The sequence below is a fragment of the Glandiceps talaboti genome, chromosome 21, assembly GCF_964340395.1.
Source record: "Glandiceps talaboti chromosome 21, keGlaTala1.1, whole genome shotgun sequence".
Taxonomy (NCBI): Eukaryota; Metazoa; Hemichordata; class Enteropneusta; family Spengelidae; genus Glandiceps; species Glandiceps talaboti.
This window is the reverse complement of record NC_135569.1, coordinates 4,515,771-4,539,873: the sequence shown is the minus strand read 5'-3', so window position 1 is coordinate 4,539,873 and position 24,103 is coordinate 4,515,771. Positions and strand designations below refer to the sequence as shown.

The 24,103-nt window shown below is 36.1% G+C and overlaps 3 protein-coding genes across 3 annotated transcripts; 1 reads left to right on the top strand and 2 right to left on the bottom strand.

Moving 5' to 3' along the window:
- Positions 1-2,719: 2,719 nt before the first annotated feature.
- On the bottom strand, positions 2,720-9,957 carry LOC144451616 (glycosyltransferase 8 domain-containing protein 1-like). Its single transcript, XM_078142508.1, has 8 exons — positions 9,833-9,957; positions 7,890-7,985; positions 7,017-7,188; positions 6,421-6,538; positions 5,395-5,583; positions 4,317-4,483; positions 3,812-3,924; positions 2,720-3,246 (listed from the first exon to the last, which is right to left on the bottom strand). Exons 1-8 carry the CDS (start codon positions 9,855-9,857, stop codon positions 3,071-3,073), a joined length of 1,056 nt encoding a protein of 351 aa, XP_077998634.1. The 5' UTR covers positions 9,858-9,957; the 3' UTR covers positions 2,720-3,070.
- Positions 9,958-10,201: 244 nt separating this feature from the next.
- LOC144451479 (signal peptidase complex subunit 1-like) lies at positions 10,202-13,634 on the top strand. The gene is made up of 4 exons (XM_078142329.1): positions 10,202-10,307; positions 10,912-10,971; positions 11,390-11,476; positions 12,310-13,634. Exons 1-4 carry the CDS (start codon positions 10,272-10,274, stop codon positions 12,442-12,444), a joined length of 318 nt encoding a protein of 105 aa, XP_077998455.1. The 5' UTR covers positions 10,202-10,271; the 3' UTR covers positions 12,445-13,634.
- A 775-nt stretch (positions 13,635-14,409) lies between these two features.
- Positions 14,410-23,957, bottom strand: LOC144451443 (aminomethyltransferase, mitochondrial-like). The gene is made up of 8 exons (XM_078142282.1): positions 23,825-23,957; positions 20,747-20,972; positions 20,075-20,235; positions 19,304-19,385; positions 18,406-18,551; positions 17,646-17,832; positions 17,125-17,241; positions 14,410-16,134 (listed from the first exon to the last, which is right to left on the bottom strand). The coding sequence occupies exons 1-8, from the start codon at positions 23,939-23,941 to the stop codon at positions 15,917-15,919; spliced, it is 1,254 nt and encodes a 417-aa protein (XP_077998408.1). The 5' UTR covers positions 23,942-23,957; the 3' UTR covers positions 14,410-15,916.
- Between the last annotated feature and the right edge of the window lie 146 nt (positions 23,958-24,103).

The following is a 24,103-nucleotide window of genomic DNA, read 5'->3' as shown; positions in this document are numbered from 1 at the left end:
CATAAAATTCAGTATTTTGACAATCTTTAAAAACATTGTTATTACCGGTAACTGTGGTTATTAGAGTAATTATGTTTATCAATTAGGAACAAATACCATTTTTTCTAAACTTTAGACAATAGATATTAGTTATAACCTGGTTATAACACATACACACATACCGATACATACACACACATACATACATACATACATACACACATACATACACACACATGCATACACACACACGCATACATACACACATACACACACACATACATAAACACACACTCGTGAACATACACATATACACCAGACATACACACATACATACATACACACACACATACATGCATACATACATACATACATACATACATACATACATACATACATACACACACACACACACACACACAGACACTTTACCATGCTGATAGTACATCTGTTGTTCAGTTGTGCTAATTAAAAACATAAAGAAAATAACATAACTTATAAAGGTGAAATTCTTGCCTTTTATTATTTTATGAAAAAAGACAACTACATATACATTCTTCTACAATATTACAAAGAAGTATTTTTATCAATATTCAAAAAAGTTAATACCTATTAAACACAGATGGTTTCTTTGGTTTATTTAAATCTTGGTTGTTAAGAAGTCTGTAAGTAGTCTAGTTCCATGACAGACAGTTATATACACTTTTGGGGGAAAGTAGTGAAGTTCTTAATACATATTACTGTCCCAGTTTGGAACTAGACTAGTCTGTAAAGTACACAGTGATGGGGCGCCCTCACATATCAGTCAACCCCTTTCAGAGCAGGCCAGTGAGGGCAGTGACATAGTCTTCTTGTGAATGAGCCTAACATTATTTTCAAATGGAATACATATTATGTCTTCAAGATGTTTATTGTAGAGAAGCAGATATGACAAGATGGATGTGTGTGTGTGTGTGTGTGTGTGTGTGTGTGTGTGTGTGTGTGTTGATTAGGATATTGTAGTTGTAGTTTTGGGAGTTGGATTAACTTTAGCTGAATACGCACCAAAGTTTTTTCAGTGAAATAAGTTGCATTAACATACTTTACAGAAGCTTTTTCCAAAGACATAAGTCATACTAACCCACTTTACAAGTTATCATATCTCTATATTCAGTTGTTGTGAAAGGTGTCAACAACAATTGCACTGAGTGTGGCAGGCCGACTGGATATGTTATTTACAAGTAGTGTCTACCTTTCCATTGCACTGTCCACCAAAATTAAAGTGTACCCGACACATTCTAAATTGTGGTTCTGCCAAATTTTTCGTGCACCAAAATGAACGTGACGACAGTACTATGTTTACAAGGCTGTTCATATTCAGTACAGGTAAAGAATTCCTTTTTGATTTGCAAGCACCCAGTCAGCCTGATGTCAATTTAGTAAGCACCTTGGCTATAAATATCTTAAACTTCTGAGTTATTTAGTTCAAGAAACGTCAAACCCATTTCTGTTAAAATCATGAAAAAAATCAGGGGTGACCTTACAAAGTTTTGAAATAGAGGTCAATGATGTTATAGCAATCATGGTGTTGTAACATCTATTCAATGAGAACCAATCACATAGGCTGTTATAGCTATCATGGTGTTGTAACATCTATTCAATGAGAACCAATCACATAGGCTGTTATAGCTATCATGGTGTTGTAACATCTATTCAATGAGAACCAATCAAATACACTGTTATAGCTATCATGGTGTTCTAACATCAATTCAATGAGAACCAATCGCATTGGCTGTTACATAGCTCACACACTATTTAAACTGTGCAAATTTAGTAAATTCTTTCAGAATTTACATGAACAATTCTTGCAGGGGAATGTTACATCATTGTAAACCACAGCCTTTTTTACGACAACCATTGAAGACGCACAGTCAAGAGGCTTGATATTTTGCAGTGTCATGGCACAGAAAATATATCAGCTCTGGTTTGTGAGAATGGGAATGCCAAGACAGAAAATAAAGGCACTTGAGTTTGGAAGTCACATACATTATATGTGATTGCTGAGAAAGTAATTGAAACCATATACTTTTTGCATTTGATAAGGATGTTGTAAATGAGTGTGACAAATCATGCAAATGTTTTACTTGAGTTTTACATAACTTACAAGTTGTAACCTTCCTTCATTTTACAGCAGTAAATAACACAGATGGCTATTTATAGCTGTGACTGTGCACCACCAGTCTACTTCCACTAGTTAAATGTGTTGCATACAACTTCTACAGTACATATATTAGTATGAGTAAGAACAAGTGTAAATTTGAATACATCAAAAAGGCAAGAAGGCAAACATACAGAGATACTAAGTGGCAGAATGGATGAGAAATGGGTTTTTAGTTGTTATTTTAAACAAATAAAGCAACTTTAAAAATCCAAAAATATTAAAATGTACATTTTTCATCCACATTGCTAATTCAATGTACAGGGACTTTCTTGGTAACACCCCCCCCCCCCCCACCCCCTATCATGTCTGTTCTCTGTCATAACATATGGCATATAGGTATATTCTCTGTCATAACATATGGAATGTTTGTACTCTGGTATAAGATATTGCATACAGCTAAATCAAGTCTGTTCTGTTATAACATATGGTATATTGCCATATCATGTCTGTTCTCTGTCATAACATATGGTATATTGCCATATCATGTCTGTTCTCTACCATAACATATGGCATATCGCTATATCGTGTCTGTTCTATCATAACATATGGCATATTGCTATATCGTGTCTGTTCTGTCATAACATGGCATATCGCTATATCGTGTCTGTTCTCTGTCATAACATATGGCATATCGCTATTTCATGTTTTTTCTGTGATAACATATGGCATATAGCTATATCATGTCTGTTCTCTGTCATAACATATAGCATAGAGCTATATCATGTCTGTTCTCTGTCATAACTTACAGCATATCGCTATATCATGTCTGTTCTCTGTCATAACATACAGCATAGAGCTATATCATGTTAGTTCTCTGTCATAACATACAGCATATAGCTATATCATGTCTTCCACTGTCGTACATAGCCATAAAGGGGAATGTTCCTTTCATTAGTTGACAAATCTCCGTACAACTCGGAACTTTCCCGTTGGATCAGGTACATAGTATTTATCCCACATCTGGCTATACTGTGCCTTGCCTTTCCATGGTTTAAAACTACCATTCCAGTGAAGGAGCTTGGCATGTTTCAAAAATTCCTCCGAATATCGACTTCCACTTGACCAACCTGTTAAAGTAAGAAATCATGAAGTATTTAGTTAAAACGATTTGTCTGACAACATGTTACACTAAAAGATACATCATATAATTAGGCAATTGTGACGTTTGAACATTACCTATTTCAGTTTTGATTTACGTACAAACTATTCATATCCAGTTGCAGTCAGAACACAAACACAAACACAAACACAAACACAAACACAAACACAAACACAAACACAGCATTTAGACATACTATGAGAAAGTCAGTCTGATAACTCACCTAAGTCAGTCAGTCAGATAGCTAACCTATGTCAGTCAGATAACTCAACTAAGCCAGTCAGGTAACTCACCTAAGTCAGTCTGATAACTCACCTAAGTCAGCCAGATAACTCACCTAAATCAGCCAGATAACTCATCTAAGTCAGTCAGGTAACTCACCTAAGTCAGCCAGATAACTCACCTAAATCAGTCAGATAACTTACCTTCGTCAGTCATATCCCTCACCCAAGTTAGTCAGATTACTCACCTAAGCCAATCAGATAACTCACCTAAGCCAGTCATATAACTCAACTAAGTCAGTCATAACTCACCTAAGTGTCTGACATGCCAAAATGGCTCTATAGTTGAATGCTTTCCATAAAATACAATAAGCATTGGTGGCTGTGATGCACCCCCACCACGCTGGTTTCCAAATACATCCATCCTACATTGAAAAATAAAAATCAACATTTTCATCACCAATGAAATCGGTTTAATGATATGCTAATTGTATGCAGAAATATGCAAATTAATATAGAGATACACATATTAATGTATGGATATGCTAATGAGGTATGGGTATGCAAGTGAAGATAAGGATGTGTATGCAAATGAATTCAGATATGCAAATGCAATATGTGCCTACAATTCATTCTATGGATGTCTTGATGAATGTATGGATATGCAAATGATGCATTATTATGCAAATGAATATATGAGTATGCAAATAAACATACAGTAAATGATCTATTAATTTTGAAAACTGTCCCATATTTAAAACAAGTTAAATTGATGACACTGGGTTCTGTGTTACTTTTACCAGTATTGTATACTTACTCTGTGTTAAGACTCATCCAAAATTCTAATTTTTCTGTAACTTTTCCATCTTTCCAAGCCTGCATGTCTGCGACAAACACTCCAGCACTAAAAGAGCAAGCCATTGGACTCATTCCTAGAGCTTTCACGTGCTCATTTTGAAAATTAATAAAGTTTGCATAGTTGTTCTGTGAAGACAATAAGAAGTTACGGTTTAAAGTTACATGTCAATGCTGATGTTGTCTGTTAGAGGGAAACAAAGGTAAAGCTGATTTCATCCTAGCTGCCTTAGTTGATGTCCAGTTAGTCACAAAAAGTCACACTTGAAGGGTAAGATCATTGTACCAGGTTCCCATTTATGTTGTTTTTGTTACTTTGTCACATTCCCATTTATATGGCCTTAGTTACCCTGTTTGGTACCCATTTACATGGCTTTGTTACCCTGTTTGGTACCCATTTATATGGCTTCTGTTACCCTGTTGGGTACCCATTTACATGGCTTTGTTACCCTGTTTAGTATCCATTTACATGGCTTTTGTTACCCTGTCCGGTGTCCACTTATATGGCCTTAGTTACCCTGTTGGGTACCAATTTACATGGCTTTATTAACCTGTTTGGTGACCATTTAAATGGCCTTAGTTACCCTGTTTGGTACCCATTTATATGGCTTTTGTTACCCTGTTGGGTACCCATTTATATGGCTTCTGTTACCCTGTTGGGTACCCATTTACATGGCTTTGTTACCATGTTTAGTATCCATTTACATGGCTTTTGTTACCCTGTCCGGTGCCCACTTATATGGCCTTAGTTACCCTGTTGGGTACCGATTAACATGGCTTTATTAACCTGTTTAGTACCCATTTATATGGCTATTGTCACCCCATCAGGTATCTACCCATTTATATGGTTAAGTAAATGTAAGCTCAGACACAGTACAGGTTTGGAGGGGACCAATCAGGATCAAATGCAGCGAAAGGGGTTACACCAGCAATATATAGCCAAGCCACCATACCTAAATTAGTAAATGGTTGAATCCAATTCATTCATTCCCAAATAAAGCTGAGATTATTCCACTGTCAAATTAGGGTGGATAGCTTACCTGGAACAAGTTAAATCTTTTAGAAAGGGAACTACAGTCTTCAGAAAATGCAGCGATGTGTCCAGGATTGATAACAGTGTTGTTTAATTCTATGATGTCACCCTGTACAATGACATCAGTATCTAAATACACTATCCTGCCATTGATATCTGGAAATAGCTGTGGTATATAAAATCTGGCAAAATTCAACTGAAAAAAACAAATAAAACACCATGGCAACAGTCAATTACAATGAAAATCAACATACCTACAACATCTAATTGCCACAGTTGTTATTCTATCTTTATAGTCATCACCAAGGTAACAATAAATATCCCTGTAAAATCATCTACTACATATGTATGTGTGTATGTATGTATGTGTGTGTGTATGTATGTATGTATGTATGTATGTATGTATGTATGTATGTATGTATGTATGTATGTATGTGTGTGTGTGTATGTATGTATGTATGTATGTATGTATGTATGTATGTATGTATGTATGTATGTGTGTGTGTGTGTGTGTATGTATGTATGTATGTATGTATGTATGTGTGTGTGTGTGTGTGTGTGTGTGTGTGTGTGTGTGTGTGTGTGTGTATGTATGTATGTATGTATGTATGTATGTATGTATGTATGTATGTATGTATGTATGTATGTATGTACGTACGTACGTACGTACGTACGCACGCACGCACGCACGCACGCACGCACGCACGCACGCACGCACGCACGCACGCACGCACGCACGCATACATACATACATGTATGTATGTATGTATGTATGTATGTATGTATGTATGTATGTATGTATGTACGTACGTACGTACGTACGTACGTATCCTGGTACGTACGCAGGAATTAATGGTGGGTGTTATTGTGAGAACAATAGACATGAAAAATAGTTTCAATTTTGCGTTTCTTGGCATTCGTGCAAAATTTATGTGATGTGAATTCATGAAATGACTCTCCAGAACTCAAAGTTTTAAGAAAATACTTCTATTTCCTGGAATGGTGTTCTTCATTTAACAATAAAGTCACTTACAGGTGTAGCCAACTCAGGTCTTCCACCTCGTATGGCAATTTTACCCTTCACCCATCCTTCATCAAATACAGCTAAAGTATAAGTGATATTTCTGAGCTCAGAATGAGTCATCCATGTCCTGCAATATATAAATATATCATCTATTAAGACTTGGTGACATACATATCAACATAAAGAGATGTCACTCAGTCTTTTCCCAACTGTAGTGAAAGCGTGTTGCTAACACCATACTTGCCCCCCAGGCTTGAACACCACTGATCGGATCGCTTTCATTTTTCATCTACACACCATAAGTCATGTCCCTACCAAATTTGAAATCAATCGATCCAGCAGCTTTTCACTTTAAGTTGTTGGCATATACACACACACGCAAGCACACACACACACACACACACACACACACACAAACAAACACACACACATACACACACACATACACACACACACAGACAAAACTTGATGCCTATAGCATGCTGGACCTCAGTTCAATTGTGCTAACTATGGCAAAATTGACAACTGTTCAGTTATGACATTGAACAGACCATATTTTAGACAAAACAATGATTTGTTGTAAAAGCCAAGTCTCTTTACATTACCTGAGATGTTCTTTACTGCCTTTATCAACTACCAATAGAAATTTGACAGGTCCTTTAGCGTTTTTGTAGACACTGTGAATAGTTGTCACCATACCACCTAGTGTACTAGCATCGGATGTTAATAAAACATAAACTGGTTCTCCATTGCTATGTGCCCATAGTGTATGTGTGTCTGCAGTATCAACAATCAGAGGAGATTATTACAACAAGTATTTGAATCTGCACTTGCTGTAACTGGAACATGTTGAAACTGTTTTGTTAGATTCCACTGACGCACAAAATTTGGTGGTCCCCTCTTTCTATGTGGTGACTCACAAGAAATGCCAGTTTTTATCATTTTGACTCACAACAACAAAATTTGGCTATCATTAGAGGGCACACTGACAACCACACAGGTGGTTTGCCTTAAAGGCCAGGGTTTCAATCCCAGATTCTCATCTTAGTGTTATTTTATCAGTGGAGCTGACAGGATTACATGAAATTATTCTTTTGTTTTGGACCAATATCTTCTATATAGCTCTGCCAGACAACTGTTTTTACTCCTAAATTTTATCTGATTCAGTCACTGAATAGGGAACTTGCAATCCGCCATGTTGAATGTTGCATCATGGGAAATGTGATAATAAATACTAATCAATTAGTATTGAAAACAATGTTGATACATTGTTTGTAACCACAGATATTCAATTCATAGTAACCCTGACCATTGTGGGAGGTTTATTTTATCGGTAGCTCCAGATTAGGTTATTACAATAACCACAGATAATCCCATGGTCCTTTGCGTCTGAGCATGCTCAGTCTGGATTGCAAGTTCCCCATTAAAACTGGGTCTTTAAACTTTTGGTGATGTAAGTATCTAACGCATTGACTTGCCTTTCAGTCCATCACTTTTCTTTGTCTGTGTAGTTGGTGGAGGTAGATGGTACATCAATATGTATACTGTGATTAGTATCACTACAATGCATGCAACTACAGAGGGGAAAAAAAGAGAAAATACATGTTAAATATTCATTTATGGTTCTACATTATGCGTGATCATATATCACTAAAGTCTTGCAGTCATGTAATATTCCTGTAACAGCACTGTAACAGCACTGCTGAACATCAAACAGTGCTGTTACAATATAGGAACATGAATGATACAGTAATGTAATGGTTGTGTAACTATATATTGCAGCAGTACTGTAACGCCTATGTTGTCACATCACTGTTACAGTGCTGTTGGCACATGTATGGTACATTCATGTAACTGTGGTGTAACTATATTGCTGTAACAGCACTGTTACAGCACTGTTGAACATCAAGCTATGGCAGAATACCCACAGCGATATAATGGGTCTGTTTCTTAATGTACATTGCTGTTACAACAATGTTACAGTGCTGCTGCTGCAAAATGTATAGTTAGAAACACAACAGCTACATTACTGTATGTTTCAAAAGTACTGTAGCAACACTGTTTCAACATATGCATTGCAGCAGTGTTATTGTTGTGTATAGGCTATGGAACATTAGTGTAACTGTTAAAGCATTGTTGCAATATTATATAGTTATACCATAGTTACATAAATGTACCATGCATGTGCCAACAACACTGTAACAGTGATGTGGAAACATAGGTATTACAGTGCTGTTACATTATAGTTACACAACAGTTACATTACTGTTCATGTTCCAACAATGCGGCACTGTAACAGCACTGATGGAACATTTTGTTTTACAGCAGTGTTAGTGAAGTGTATCATCAATGAAACGTTTAACATAACAGTGCTAACATAATAGACTAGTTACACTGCTGCCACAGCACTGTTGTTACAGCACTGTCACAGCCAGATTATATAACAGAGCTGTAGACATTTGGTTGGGTAGACTTGCTCAAGTTGATGAAATTTCCTAAAGGGGAACAAACACAAGGTTGATTTTATCTTAGTTGTATTGAAATTATGCTCAATGGACCAAGAAATCGATTTTCACCATCCCTGCATTACACAACCTCTCAAAAAACAGTCACAAAAATGAGCAAATCTGGCTTAGGAGATGTCAATTGTACCCTGGGGCAAGGCATTATGGGAAATAAACACTGTTGGGAGCTTCAGTTTCATTCTCACTGCTAGCCTCAGTATTTTGGTTCAAGAGAATGCTTCTAACATTGAATAATTTGTCACTTTTGGCAGAACTGTCTTGTCTCTGTCAGCACATTTCTATGCCCCCTGGTATGTACCACCCTTCTGAGTGTACATATACATCAATTTACATATAGAAACAACAAATTAATACCTTGCTTTCAAAACTTTGCTTTTTTAGGTTTGTGATAATTTACTGACGTAATATACAGTATATTAGTTTTGATTACTGGCCGATTCCTTCTGGCCGTGGAAGTATCACCGGTGATACTTGCATCAACTTGGTCAAGTTGCATGATCTGGGCGACTTCTCTTGACACCGCAAGCAGGACTACCAATATACCATACATCGTGTTACCAGTTGCATATATCGCGTGATATTCTCAGCTGTTACCGGCCTTTCTTTCATCTATTGATCGATCGACAAAAGTGGAGGTGGGAAGGGGTGTGTTTGTGGTGGGGTGATTAGCCGGATGCGGTATACGAGACAAGTGCGCGTACCCGCTTTGGGTCACAGTCGTCACCGTAAACATTCTTAGTCTCAAAAGTTAATTAGCTCTGCATCTATGCATTGTCGCCGGGTAGGGACCATTGAAGCGCCGCACGGAGTTAATTGATTTCGGGAGCACAGACTACACTATCAAACCTGTTGAATACGATTAAGCTAAAAACTCGAACAGTAAACGACGTGCTTACCTGTGGTTGGGTACACTCGAACCATCTTCTCTTGGACATCGCAGTCTAGACTTAATCCGTCTGCAAATTTTTGTCCACGTCGACCATTGAATTCCCTTTGATCAACTCCTGAGCCAGGGGTCAGATTCTTTCAGGCAAAACAACTTAACTAAAGCCGCCTAGCTTAATCAAAATAACACTATTAAAGTCTTCTGTATATCGGCTAATTCTATATATTGTGACAGTAAGTCTTCTCAAGACAACATATATTGTTGCCTTTGATATCTCGCCGATAATATCTGATGATTAAGACAGAATTCTCGAAAACAGTGAATTCATTAATATTTTAGTAACTAGGGAGGCCATAATATTAACTTCCGGTTCAAAGGCACCACACACCGTTTGTAACAGGCTGTTGCGAAAATCACATATTTTTCGTTGTCATTACACCATAACCAAGATGCAGAGGTTAACGAAATCGATGCCCACCCATATGGTAAGTGATGGTTAATTTGTATTCCACTATTTACCCAAAAGACTCTTAGAAATGTGATTTCTTGGAAACATTTCCTCACATATATTGCAGTACTCCCCGGCTGGCACTGGCAGTAGTCCGATTTTAGACGTTTACATATGAATGACGTGTATTAACTCCTGTTGTATCTGTAGCTTCCTTCCAACATAATGTTTTGAAGATATGTGTGTGTGTATTGTGTTTTTATTTATGATATATTTATATTTAATCTGTGTGTGTGTGTGTGTCTGTGTGTGTCTCTGTCTGTCTGTCTGTTTATACCATAGGCAGAGCCGCACTCAAGTGCCTGTGATGTATACATGTGTTTGTATGTTGTTTTGATGTCAGTTATAAATCAGTGACTATTCACATAAAAAAATGACCATCAATACAGTGATGGTAGTCTGTGTAATACATTGCCATGGGTCTCCATATTATCAATTCCCATTGTAGAAAGAGATGCTAAGAGTAGCTACAATGGCTGATCATTGAGTACGTCTGTACAGTAATGGAGAATGATACCCATGTCTCCCACAGTCTTGTGTCTTGTATTCAGTTTGTTCATGTATATTGTCCTTCCTTCCAGGATTTCCAAGGACAGAAACTAGCAGAACAATTATTTCAAGCAATAATACTATTATTTGGGGTAAGTACATGTAAATGGGATAATCCGTTCACCCTGTTATTAAATATACCTGTCCATCATAAGCAATTATTTCAAGCAATAATACTATTATTTGGGGTAAGTGTATGTAAATGGAATAATCCATTTACCCCGTTACTAAATACACCTGTCCATCAAAAACAGTCATATACATATACAATGAAAATCGTGGCACCTGAAACAAAATGTCTGGCTCAACAAAAATCTTACTAACACTGCTACATTTATTGTCTTGCTTGATAAATATCTTACCAAAAGTGCTACATTTTATCGTCTGGGTCAACAAATATTTTATTATCTGAAATATGACATGTTAGATGATAAAATGCAGCAGTGTTGGTAAAATTTTTGTTGAGCCAGATATCAAGGCATGGTTCTTGGTTGTTGTTTTTTTCAACAGATTGTTGGTTTTATATGGGGATATATTTGTGAACAGTTTGTACAAACTATGTATGTATTAGCAGCTGGATTTCTACTTTCCTGTATAGTAAGTACCAGTATTATCTTTGTATACTTCCATCAATATACTACAGTGTGTAATATATTATCATATACATTTATTTTTATCGGCCCTCAGGGGAGATATTGTGGTTATGTTGTCTGTCCGTGTGTCTGTCTCTCTGTCTGTGTCAACATTTCCCAAAAATGACAGACTCAGTTCAAACGAAATTTGGTACATACGTTCTTTGAACTGAGTGAAATCTATTTTGACAGAATTAGCATTATTAACATGAGCATAAAAGGGACATCCCCACATTACAATGGATGTGTCCACACATTAACCCTCCAACTGCACAGTATGCATTCAGATCAAATCTGGTCTGTTATAATAATAGGCCATTAATAGGCTGCAAACAGTAAAATTGAGAGTACAGCGCCCTTGCTAAAAGTGGGGGTATCATCACCTCATTGTATTGTTTCTTAAAAGCTTTGTTCCTTGTATGCTGTAGAAGTGTAAATCAGGGATGTTTTTCATATTGTTCAGACATCGAGGAAAGCAGCAGTGCTCTATGATTAACTTAGTAACCTATACCATGTATACCCCCAAGGTACACACAGACAGGATGTAGAGTGCCACCATGGCAAATTTTGGAAAGACCTATTGGTACTACCATCAGGGTCTACTGTAGTGTGTTTGTCTATTATATAGCCTTATTTTCTGTGAATACGTTGCAATTATAACCATATTTCTGTCTATATATTACAACAGTTCTCCTACCACAAATACTAAACTTGTAGAAAAGCTTTGTCATACTACTCATGCTGAAAAGGGGTCAGGAGTATTATCAAACTGATTGTTTTGTTTTTTCATTTCTGTAGTTGACACTGCCACCATGGCCAATGTACAGGAGGAATCCATTAGAATGGCAAAAAGCAAGACCAGAAGAGAACACAGAAGATGACAATAAAGACAAAGAGAAAAAACAACAAAAGAAGAAAAGCAAAACAAAATAAACATCTCTCAATATTTTCATCAGTGATATATTATTATATTTTGATGTTACCAAACATTGGATTAAATTTGCAAGACAAACGTCAGTTACGTGGTAGTCATCTTGTCAGTAGGCTACAGAGTTGTCATGGTCTTAGTCTGAGTCTGAGGTAGTAATACCATGACTAGCCTGTTTACATCACAATCTGTGATTTTGTTTTGCTGTCTCATTAATTGCTTGTATTGTGAGCAATGGCAAACAATTTATGCTCAAACTGATTTTTGAAAAATGCACCCAAACTGATTGGTCACAATGGGGGAGTGATAACGTACATCAGTCTAATTGTTTATATTCAAATGAAGTCATTATGTAAATGAACACTCAAACTGATTTGTTACAATGGGGAGTGATAATGTACGTCAGCCTAATTGACTATATTCAAATGAAGTCAATATGTAACTATGCCCTCATTGAAATGAGCATATAGTTTACCTAGCCTGAATACTATGTAAATATCTGCAAAAAGGCATGCTGATAACTGCCATTGAGGGCATGGTGCAATTCATGATTTGCCATTACTAGCATTACGAGTGCTTACTGAGACAGCAAAGCAAAGAACTGCCATGTATTGATTTTTGACTTCTTCAAAACTGAAACTGTTAACTTAGTCACCTTGTCCACTTGATGCAGTAGATATTTGCATATAATAAAGTAAGTTTGTAAATCTTGATGTATTTAAGACTCTGAATATTGTGTTTCAAAGGAAAAGTCCAGTCAGACTAATTTGTGCTCTAATGCACTTATATTGATTTAATACTGCTATCATATGGGTTTGGTTCATAAAATAGCACATCGGTAACTTACTCAACTTTGAAATCTTGTAAAGAAGGACTACTATACTTGACATATTATATATTCAGCCATTTTGGATTTCCTGCAAAGGTTTATGGGAAAACCCAATGATCTTCACATCCATTGACAAACACAAGATTGCCACAACGAGGGTTGTTTCGGACGGTGGCATGAAGAGGCGTGTGGTATATGATGTGACAAGCAGGCAGAAATAAGTCTGACTTGACTTTTTTCTTTAAAAGAACATATGCATTCAAAACTTTGCAGTAGACTTTGTCTCCTCATTTGATTTGGGGTTTTTAAAGCCATGTACTACTGTATTTATGATTTTGTACAAGTGTCAACAATCAATATCAGTATCTGGAAGATTTTTTAATTTTTTTTCTCCAGTAAAGTAATAATGTTGTTAGTTTCCAAGCACTCCCGTTTCGTTTTTTTAGCATGACTTCACTTTGGTAGAGCTATTTAAGTACAGTGAGGTAAATGTGTCGTAGCCCATAGACAGACTTGGCTATTCAACTTGACAATAGCGATTTGAAAACAGTATACTGTGTCAGACAACCAAGTATCTGGACTGTGTGTGTGTGTGTGTGTGCATGCATGCATGTCCTTGTGTGTGCGTGCATGCAAGGGTGTGTGTGTGTATATGTGTATGTATGTATGTATGTATGTATGTATGTATGTATGTATGTATGTATGTATGTATGTATTGTATGTATGTATGTATTGTATGTATGTATGTATGTATGTATGTATGTATGTATGTATGTATGTATGTATGTATGTATGTATGTATGTATGTATTGTATGTATGTATGTATGTATTGTATGTATGTATGTATGTATGTATGTATGTACTGTATGTATGTAGGAGGTATCTATGTAAGTGTGTATGTGCATGCGAGTATGTATGTATGTGTGTGTGTGTGTGTGTGTGTGTGTGTGTGTGTGTGTGTGTAAACGACTTAGTTAACAAGTCAAATACACATACTGAATATTTGAAACTTTTATTTCTCAAATTACAAAATAAATTTTTCATGACAACAGAGTAGAATTCTCACATTCAATGATTGTTTGCAAATTTATACAATGAAAGTCGTGACAAGTCATCAATTTCAATATTTGACTCACCAACTTGATAACTTGCCTTTTATACCCAACTGATATCTTTGTAAGTCTGTACTGTATTCATCTTATTAACATGTTTGCTATATCATTTTATGATTTTTGCATTTCAAAGATCGATATGTTGATAAGTTGCTCATATTATGTCATAGGCCGCTTACCAGAAAGACAAAAGATTATATAGTTTGGCCACTTGGAGTGCTGTTTGGGAGCAACATTTGAACTATGTATGAGGGCACTGTAGCCTCCTTCCAGTGTTCCATAGCAAAAGTTAGCATTCTCAACCAATAAACAAAGTTCTGCTAACTTTCTTTCAGATTAAGTAATTTTCATGAACTCAATGAGTAGTCTAGCTGTTAAACGACAATTCTGCTGATATTAAAAGTGACCATATGTTGCATCGAGGGCTTTGTCCTAGTGGTACTGTCATCCTTGGTTTTTGTTTGGCAATCTTCTCAGCACAGATCAGAGGTCTAGTTGCAAGACTACTCTGAGTTGATTTAACCACATGTACTGCTCTGTAATTTAGCCCTCTTTACTAATCTGGGGCACCCTCTTGTAACACTGACAAAGACTACAAGGCAGGTAACCAGAATATGGCATATTTAATAGATTCCATAGGAAGTCTAATTTTAAAATAGTTGACCACTCTACATTTTTAGAATGAACTAGGGAGTCCCATTACATAAAACATAGCATCAAAATAAATGCACCTTTTCCCTTTCAAGAAATATTCACTCAGAAGAATACATGTCGTTTGAAATCACCAGGGCATGATGACTATGATATCTATCTCTCTCTTCCATCTGCTTTGAAGGAACATAATTGAAATAGACAATCATATATTGTAGACTGCCCTCAACAGTTACAAACTGTCATTATCCTGCAGCGAACTGACCAATCACAGAATTCCTTATATTATCAATGTTGACTGCTTTTCAAACATGGTTGCTTCTGTCATCATATTTAACTTGTTTAAAGGTGCTTTGACATAAAAGACATTGACATATGTTCAAAACCAAAGTATTCAAAATATCCCAGTGGAAAGGACATGTTTGTGATAAGCCTAGGTAGTAGAAAGTCAATTCGCTACAGTAAACACGACGACACACCCCACGAGGCATGATTGAGTTGTTGATGTCAATAAAGTTTACTGTTTGGGGGTGATCTAAGATAAACGAGTTTCAATGACTTTACTTCAAAGCAGATGACGGCGAGATATATATTGTAGTCATAATGCCTTGATTATTCATGATGAACACATTTAAAATAGTCTGATTTTAATACTGACAGTGATTGGTCAGTTCGCTGCTGGATAATGACAGGTTGTAACCGTTGAGGGCGCTCTATGACATATGGGTTTCACTGACTTCAAGACAAATGACAGAGAGATAGATATTGTACATAATGCCTTGATTATTCAAGATGATAAATGTATACCAAATGCATAACTACAAGATAGAGGCAAGAATCTGTACATAGACAAAATTTTGAATGGCATTATTATGAATAGTTTTTCATTTGCCAGTATAGTATTTTGCTGGTACAAATGGCATTTTACTAACTTCACCATTAACCTGTTTCTTTCTGACTTCTAGTTTGACCTTTGACCCACTCTTTGCATGTGATTTTGCAACGTAACCCATGGCAACATTCTTCTTGAGACTTGGGGATGGACATCCGCTTGTAACTTGACCAATTGGTTCACCTGCTTCATTTAATATTCTGGCACCAGCTGAACATAAAAATAAGAATCAACAATCAATAAATGGTTTAAAGGCCCACGATTCTCTCCTAGGTTCTCACATAATTTAGTGTTATAATGTTGGTTTTTATATAGCACTTTCCCACTTTGTGCTCAAAGTGTTTTACAAATTATTACCCCTGGGATGGATCTATAGTGGCACAATGGGCCTTTATACTTCCTGAACTCCCTTGGGAGCATACAATCCATTGCAGCCTTTATATTTTTAGTGGTCTGAGTAGGCACATAGGATTAAAGCATTCACATTGCACCCTTTATCCTACCAGGTCCCCAAATATACCGCTGGGTTGACTGAGGCACAGTTGTGGTTCAAATTTTGCCCAAGGACTTTAGCCACTCAGAAACAAACCTGCAACCTGCAGATTCCAAGCTGGCCACTCTAACCAACTGCCCATCATGACTCCAGTGTTATCTTATCAGTGGAATTATATGGATTACATACGGCCATTCTGTTCTTCTGGACAAAATTTTTCTAAAGTTCTGCCAGACAACTGTTTTGTACACCTTTACTATAATCCTTCTCTGATTACGGCTTTTGAAGGGGAATGACACTGTAGGGACTTTCACACACAGACTCTGGAGAGTCATTTCATGATTTTATGTCACATACACTACACTTGATTGCCAAGAAACACAAAGTTGAAAATTCTTCCTCATTTATTGTTCAGTGTAGGTCCTTACCATGGACATTGTCTCATGTGAGTCAGTACGCATATGTAATAGCACAGTATTTATGACTCCAAAGTGTCAAATGAATATTTCTACTCACAAAGTCACAGAGTAAAACAACATTTTGGAAGTGAATTCCAAAACTTTTGCTGACATCTTGTCAACATTGTCTGGGGTTTATTAACTGCTAAGTGTCCTAAGACCTTCTTAATGTAAATGAAACAGTAGTGACTATATAGTCACTTTTAATATTACAGAATCAACAGAAACAGAAACAAACTCTCTCCTTACCCCTAGCAGGTGGTCCAGATGATACAATACCAACTCGTTTTTTGTTTGGTTTCTCCTTTATCTGCCTAAGAATAATATCAGCACCTGGGAAATTAGCTTCCTGACGTCTTCTCTTGGCTGAAATAGTTATTTAAAATAAAAATCTACATGAATTCTCTACATTTATAAGTGAAATAAATAAATAGAATCACTGTGTAATGAGTTGATACCCATTGCGTATGACTATGGCTATCCTTAAAACAAAGGATGCCTTAGAGCATCCTTAAGTCAATGTTCATAGCCTTAGAGTATCCTTAAGTCAGTGCCTATGGCTTAAGAGCATCCTTATGTCAATGTTTAGAGCCTAAGAGCACCCATAAGTCAATGCTCTTAGTCTGAGAGTATCCTTAAATCAATGTCCATAGCCTAAGAACCCATAGCCTATGACCATACTAGCAGAGCATCCATAAGTCAAGTGTATGTCCATATAAGAGTATCTGTAAGTCAATGTCCATACAAAAAGAGCATCCATAAGTCCTCACCAATTGTCCATAACAAAGTAGCTTCTACAGGTGTAGTGTTATCATCAATGTCATTGCCATAGAGACAAAGTCCAGCCTCAAGGCGTAAACTGTCTCTTGCACCAAGACCTGCCATCTTGACAGATGCTTCTTCTGATTTCAGTAGTGTTTCCACCAATTGTAGCACTTTATTCATTGGTACTGAAATCTGTACAATAAACACAGAGATACCTGGTCAATGTTGCTCTGTACTAAGTAATCTACATCTATATGTCTGTCTGTTAGTTTATAGAGTTTTGGTGGAGAAGCATATTATTTGCAGGATTTTGATGAGAAAGTAGTTATTTGCGAAATTGGTTAATTTGCAGTTTCAGTGGTAAAATGGTTGGTTTTTAAAATAATTTTGATGGGCGAGTTTTGTTGGAAAAAGGTTTGTTTAATCAATTTTGACTGAAAAGTGGTTGAGTAGTATTGGTTGACAGAATTTTGGGTTGTGTTCACACACCACATGGGGCGGTGTCGGTCTTGCGGGAGATGGAGCAAAATAGTTGATTTACCCAATATTTGCAGAAAGTGGTTAATTTGCACACTTTAGGAGGGAAACTTGAGTAGTTGATTTATGCAATTTTGGTGGGGGAAATGATATGGTTGATTTACATAACCCTAGTGAGAAAGTAGTCGGTTTTCATAATTTTGGCAGGTAAGTACTTAATCTGAAAGTGTTTGGTTTGCTCAATTTGTACAATTGTGTAGTTTTGGTTAATTAATATACATGACAAACCTCGACACCATCTTCCCCAGTGTAGCCACATCTTGTTACACGACAGTTTGGTATTCCAAATACAGACATTTCAGCTGTTTGCATAAAGGTTAGTTTACTCAGGTCACCATCAACACCTTTCTGTAGTACTTTACTCATCAATGGTCCTAAAAAAATGAAATTATAAATTTTTGGATTTCAAAAGAAAATCAACAACAACAACAACAACAACAACAACAACAACAACAATAATAATAATAACTTTTATTGCCAGAAATTTATAAAATTATAGGCTTATAAAATACTCTAAACTTATCTACAAATGTACAAAATATTACAAGTCAAATGAGCCACAAATAGATAGGTAGGGAATTACAAAACAATTCTGGCTAGGGCCACAAAAAAAGTCTTCATTGGATACATGATTCCCAACATTTTTGTTATTCTTAGGTGTTTGTGATCATTAGGAAAAAATGCAACAGATTCATTTGTCTGTGATTGATGGATGACTTCTGACATATTCCATGAATAAGAGTATTGAATTTAATTTATTTTGAAATCTGAAGATACAAGTTGTTTTTGTACGCAGTTACTGAAGGAAAATCTGAATGATAAAATTTGACATCAAAACAAATACAGGGTGTGACAAAAACAATGTATGGATTCTATACTAGGCCCAAAGACTTGGTTATCTGACTTGACACATTGGCTCATACAATGCACACTGTTGTCAGGTCAGATAGCCAAGTCTCTGGGTTAGCAAATGACATTGTCAAACTAGATGGACAAGTCCCTGGGTTAGCAAATGACATTGTCAAACTAGATGGACAAGTCCCTGGGTTAGCAAATGACATTGTCAAACCTGAGTACTAGCCAAATCTCTGGGTTACATCTACACTTGAATAATAACATATCTTACCTTGGAGTGCAATTAATGCCATATCAGGCAACTGTTCTACAGTAACATCAAGACCTTGACCTTTGAACTTGGCTTCTTGTTGCTGTAGTATATACACACAATACAAATCAAAATTAATACAAACTGGCAAGTAAAGCTGTTGTAAGTACCTTCAATTTTGAATCATCATGTTTTCCATTGAGGGTATCTCTGTTCCAAACCTTAAAGGTATTGAACCATTCTTACGTAGGTAAATACCTCGTATCACCAGAAGTGCCATTATTCTACAACATTTGTGGTTGCAGCTTATATAGTGCATTCTGTAATCATACATATTTTGGCACTGGATTTATTTTAGCTGAATATGTGTATAAACTTTTTCCGTGAAAATAAGTTCTGGTAAAATATTTTACAAGTTGTCATATTTCTGTATTCAGGTATTGTGATAGGTGTCAACAATACATAGAATACAGTGGGCTAACTGGATTAGCAATTTACAAGTAGTGTCTACTTGCTCTGTGCACCCAATTGGAGGGTGCCTGATACACCCTAAATTCCTAAGTTTTTCACCACTATATTGATTGGAAGGCCATGTAAAAAATTGATGCATTTGGCAGTGCACATTGACTGCTACCATTCAAATCAGCCATGTGGGGGCAGGTGAAATATATGATATTATAGGGTTACTGCTTGATATTCTCGCTTTATTCATTCATATTGTCGCAAGGATCCTTTCCACAAAGTGACGTGAGTCTGAACACAAAAAATGACCATCTTTAATTTTTACTTTACCTTCATATTAGCAATGTCTTTATCAATACAGCCAGCATTTGAGACAACATACAGGTAATCATCAGTGGTTCTACTGACAATTAGATCGTCTTGGATACCACCTTGTTCATTGGTGAACAATGACAGAGTGCCTGTATTGTCAGGTAACCCCTCTACATCTCCTAAAACGAAAAAGAAAAAGACAAATTTGATCTGTATGCATTTTGTAACGTACAACCAGCGACAGACAAGCATTAACAAACAGAACTTGTCGCAAACAGGGAAAGTAAATAAATGAACTGGATTAATAATACTTGGCACAGTATGTTGGAAATACAGAGACTCGCATTACATTTCATGGTTTGTTAAGAACAGTTTTATGGCCTCTTTACATGTACATGAAATTCCAAGGGAACTTGAATTTCATTTGTGAATGTGTGCTTTTATGTGATGTGGCAATTAATTCAAGTTTATGTGCAATGTGTCTGACAGTCTACAGCAACAGATAGCTGCTACTTTCAAATAATATAATTTCACAAACTCAATCTACGACCATATTTGCATGCTTTGTGCTTCTTAACCAAAAATGAAACCCACATAAATTGTTTACAATGTCCCCAGACTCTGGGCCAGTAGCCATTGACAATGAGTCTGGGTAACACACACAAATGGTTGACCTTGAATTGTACTTACCTACTATTAAACTTTCCATAAACTTGACTCTATCTTTGCCATAGATTTTACTCTGCAACATATGTGTTACGTCAAATATAGATGCACTATTTCTAGTATGTAGATGTTCTGTTAGTAGGCCTTCCTTGTATTGGACTGGCATACTGAATCCAGCAAATGGCACCATCTTACCACCATGGTTAACATGGAAGTCATACAGACATGTTTTCTTTAAGGTCTCATCTGTCTGTGAAATTAAATGATAGTGAAAAAATCAGGGTTGCTACTGGTTATTGTGGTTATTACTGGTTACTGTGGTTATTATACTCGGTTATTGTTGTTACTACTGGTTATTGTGGTTATTACTCGGTTAATGTGGTTATTACTGGTTATTGTGGTTATTGTTATTATCACTTGTTATTGTGGTAATTACTGGTTATTGTTGTTATCACTGGTTACATTACAGAACCCCATGAAGTGTGAGTGCATGTGTGGCATACTTGGGACATTTACCTGCATACTTTCAGTGTTCTATTCAGTCGTACTCTCACAAGTGTAGTGAGTGGAAAGAGCAGCTGAATACACTGCCATCACAAGGGACGTTCATGCCTTCATTTGCATATCATTTGCATATCATTTGCATGCAGGTATGCAATAATGTTGTTGATATTGCACTGCAGTGTAAATATTAGTACTACCACTGGTGCAAGTAATCACTAATATAAAATAATTGTGGTTATTACTATTTATTATGGTTATTAATAATAGTAATTACCTAGCTTATTGTATTACTACTTTATTGTAAATATCATCTTTTTGAGAACTTAAATGACAGCCCAGGATTAGAATTTATATGCGAAAAACAGTTGTCTGGCAGAGATATAGTCAACTTTGCAAGAAAACAAATATTCCTATGTAATCCTTATGGCTCCACTGATAAGATAACACTAATGGAAAAGATGAGATTGAAACCCTGACATTTATGGTTTGGACAGTAGGGATTATTTGTTTATGTAAATATCATCTGTCTAAGGCAGTAGAATGTAATTTTTTATTAGATTAGATCAGTTTATTAGATTAGGCTACAACAGGGTTATTACTTGTACTGGGATCGACAACCATGTAAGTTAGATAAAATGATGGTTCAGGTTTACTCTATGTAATTTGACAGGCTTTCCTTTCATTACTTTGTATCTTGCATTACAAATAACCTTGTGTTTTATCAGTATGTTAGTAACACAGGAAACAGGACTTCCTATGAAGAGATGCTAAAACAAATGACAATGTACAAAAGGAAATAGAGGTAGCCAAATGAAATGTGTAGACTCCCATATCAGATCAAAGATCTTGGAGGGGATCCCTCCTTCAAGATGTATGAGCACAAATAACCCTAAAACCCATTTTTTTAAAGAAATAACAATATAAGGAATTGTAACAAATTGCAAAAACATTTCACACAAAATTATTTAGCACCAGTGATGGATTTATTGTTAACAGTCTCAAGAAGTTCGTTACTGAAATTCGGTTAACAATCTCTAATGTTCAAGTTGTATTTTGCATTATGCATTTGTCTTTTGTTATTATAATTTTTAGTATATTCAGTTTTTTGTGTGTATTAATAAGCCTCAGATTATGTATTTTTACATATAAATTTGAATCAAATAAAACATGCTGTACTATTGTTATTTAATTGAAAGTGGTCATGTGTATCATCTATATAACATTGCCTTTGATACAAAGTCAACTGAAAGAAATGTAATATTTATTCAGATTTAGGTTACATATTAATAGAAAACTGGTTCTAAATATAATGCGAATTGACCTCTGACTGAGTTTCTATGAAAACCTAGTATTATAATTTATAACTTAATGTGTGTGTTTTGTGTGTTTTTTATCTGTTTGGGTTTTAGTGTTTATAAATTTGTCTGTTAACTGCTTTGGTTTGGCCATGTGGTTTATATTTTAGTACAGTAGTATAGTGATTTTTCTTTTCCTTTAGTACCTGGTGTTCTGCCTATACTGTTATAAGTGTGTGGGTTTCTTATCATTGTTTCTGGAAAAGATAGAAGGGAACCGTCCTAACCTAACTGTGTGTGTGTGTGTGTGTGTGTGTGTGTGTATGTGTGTGTATGTACGTGTGTATTATGTGTATTATGTATGTATGTATGTATGCTGTATGTATGTATGTATGTATGTATGTATGTATGTATGTATGTATGTATGTATGTATGTATGTATGTATGTATGTATGTATGTATGTATGTATGTATGTATGTATGTATGTATGTATGTATGTATGTATGTATGTATGTATGTATGTGTGTATTTATTTATTTGCATGTATGTGTATCACTGTATGTGGTACATGTGTTTCATGTGTTCTTACTATATCATGGGTCTGTTTCAATATTGTTTGCTGTTACACATTACAGATCACATTACATGACTGTGATCTGTGTATGAATTAAATCATTACCATTGGATCATAAACATGATGCATATTTAAAAACTATAGTGTAATCTCATCTTGATAATTACTATCACCTTTGATTCAGTTGTAGACCAATAAGTGCATGTAGATGGTTTTGAAGTTCAGAAAATATCCACGAATTTCATATGCATTCGACAACGTTCAACTTCACATGTATTCCACCCTATGTTAGAAGATGTGATACTTATTTTATATATCATCATAAGCTAATCTCACAGTTACACAGATTTTACCGATCGACCGACCGACCAACGGTCCTGTGTCAATGTCTGTGACTTGTTTTATATGACGGCTGACGTGCACATCGTACCAGTGTACCGTACGGTCGTTCACAATCACAGTCCCTCTCAGGGACACGGGGCCGAGGGTCGTCATCATTTGGTTTTTTGAAAAATTGCATACATCAAATATGGGGAATTCTAATTATGTATATCGCTTTCTCAGCTAAAACTGATAGACGTTGTACTGATAGACGTTGTACAAACTTTTAATAGCACGCCACAACTAAAAATCGACTGTAACTTTGGCAGCAGACGACAGTTTAGCGTTCGCAGCTCAACTTCCAAATCTGACTGTGTTTAATGTTCTTCGACAGACGTTTTACTTACCTTAGATGCTAACGATCGCCTTTGATGACATGCAAACGGTTTAAGATTATTATTTACAACAGCTCGTTGCAAAATCTTCAACCAAGGAGCCGAGATCATGTTAGAAAACTGCGACATATTGAAACATGGAGGATATCGAGCCTCGGATATCAGCTGATAGTTTGGCTCCTCCTCCCCACAGCCAATACTGGCCGTTGATGGCTCACTCCTTCCACCCCAGTACACACTACATGCATATGCGTGTCAGCAATATCTTTTCTTATCATTACACCAAATCTT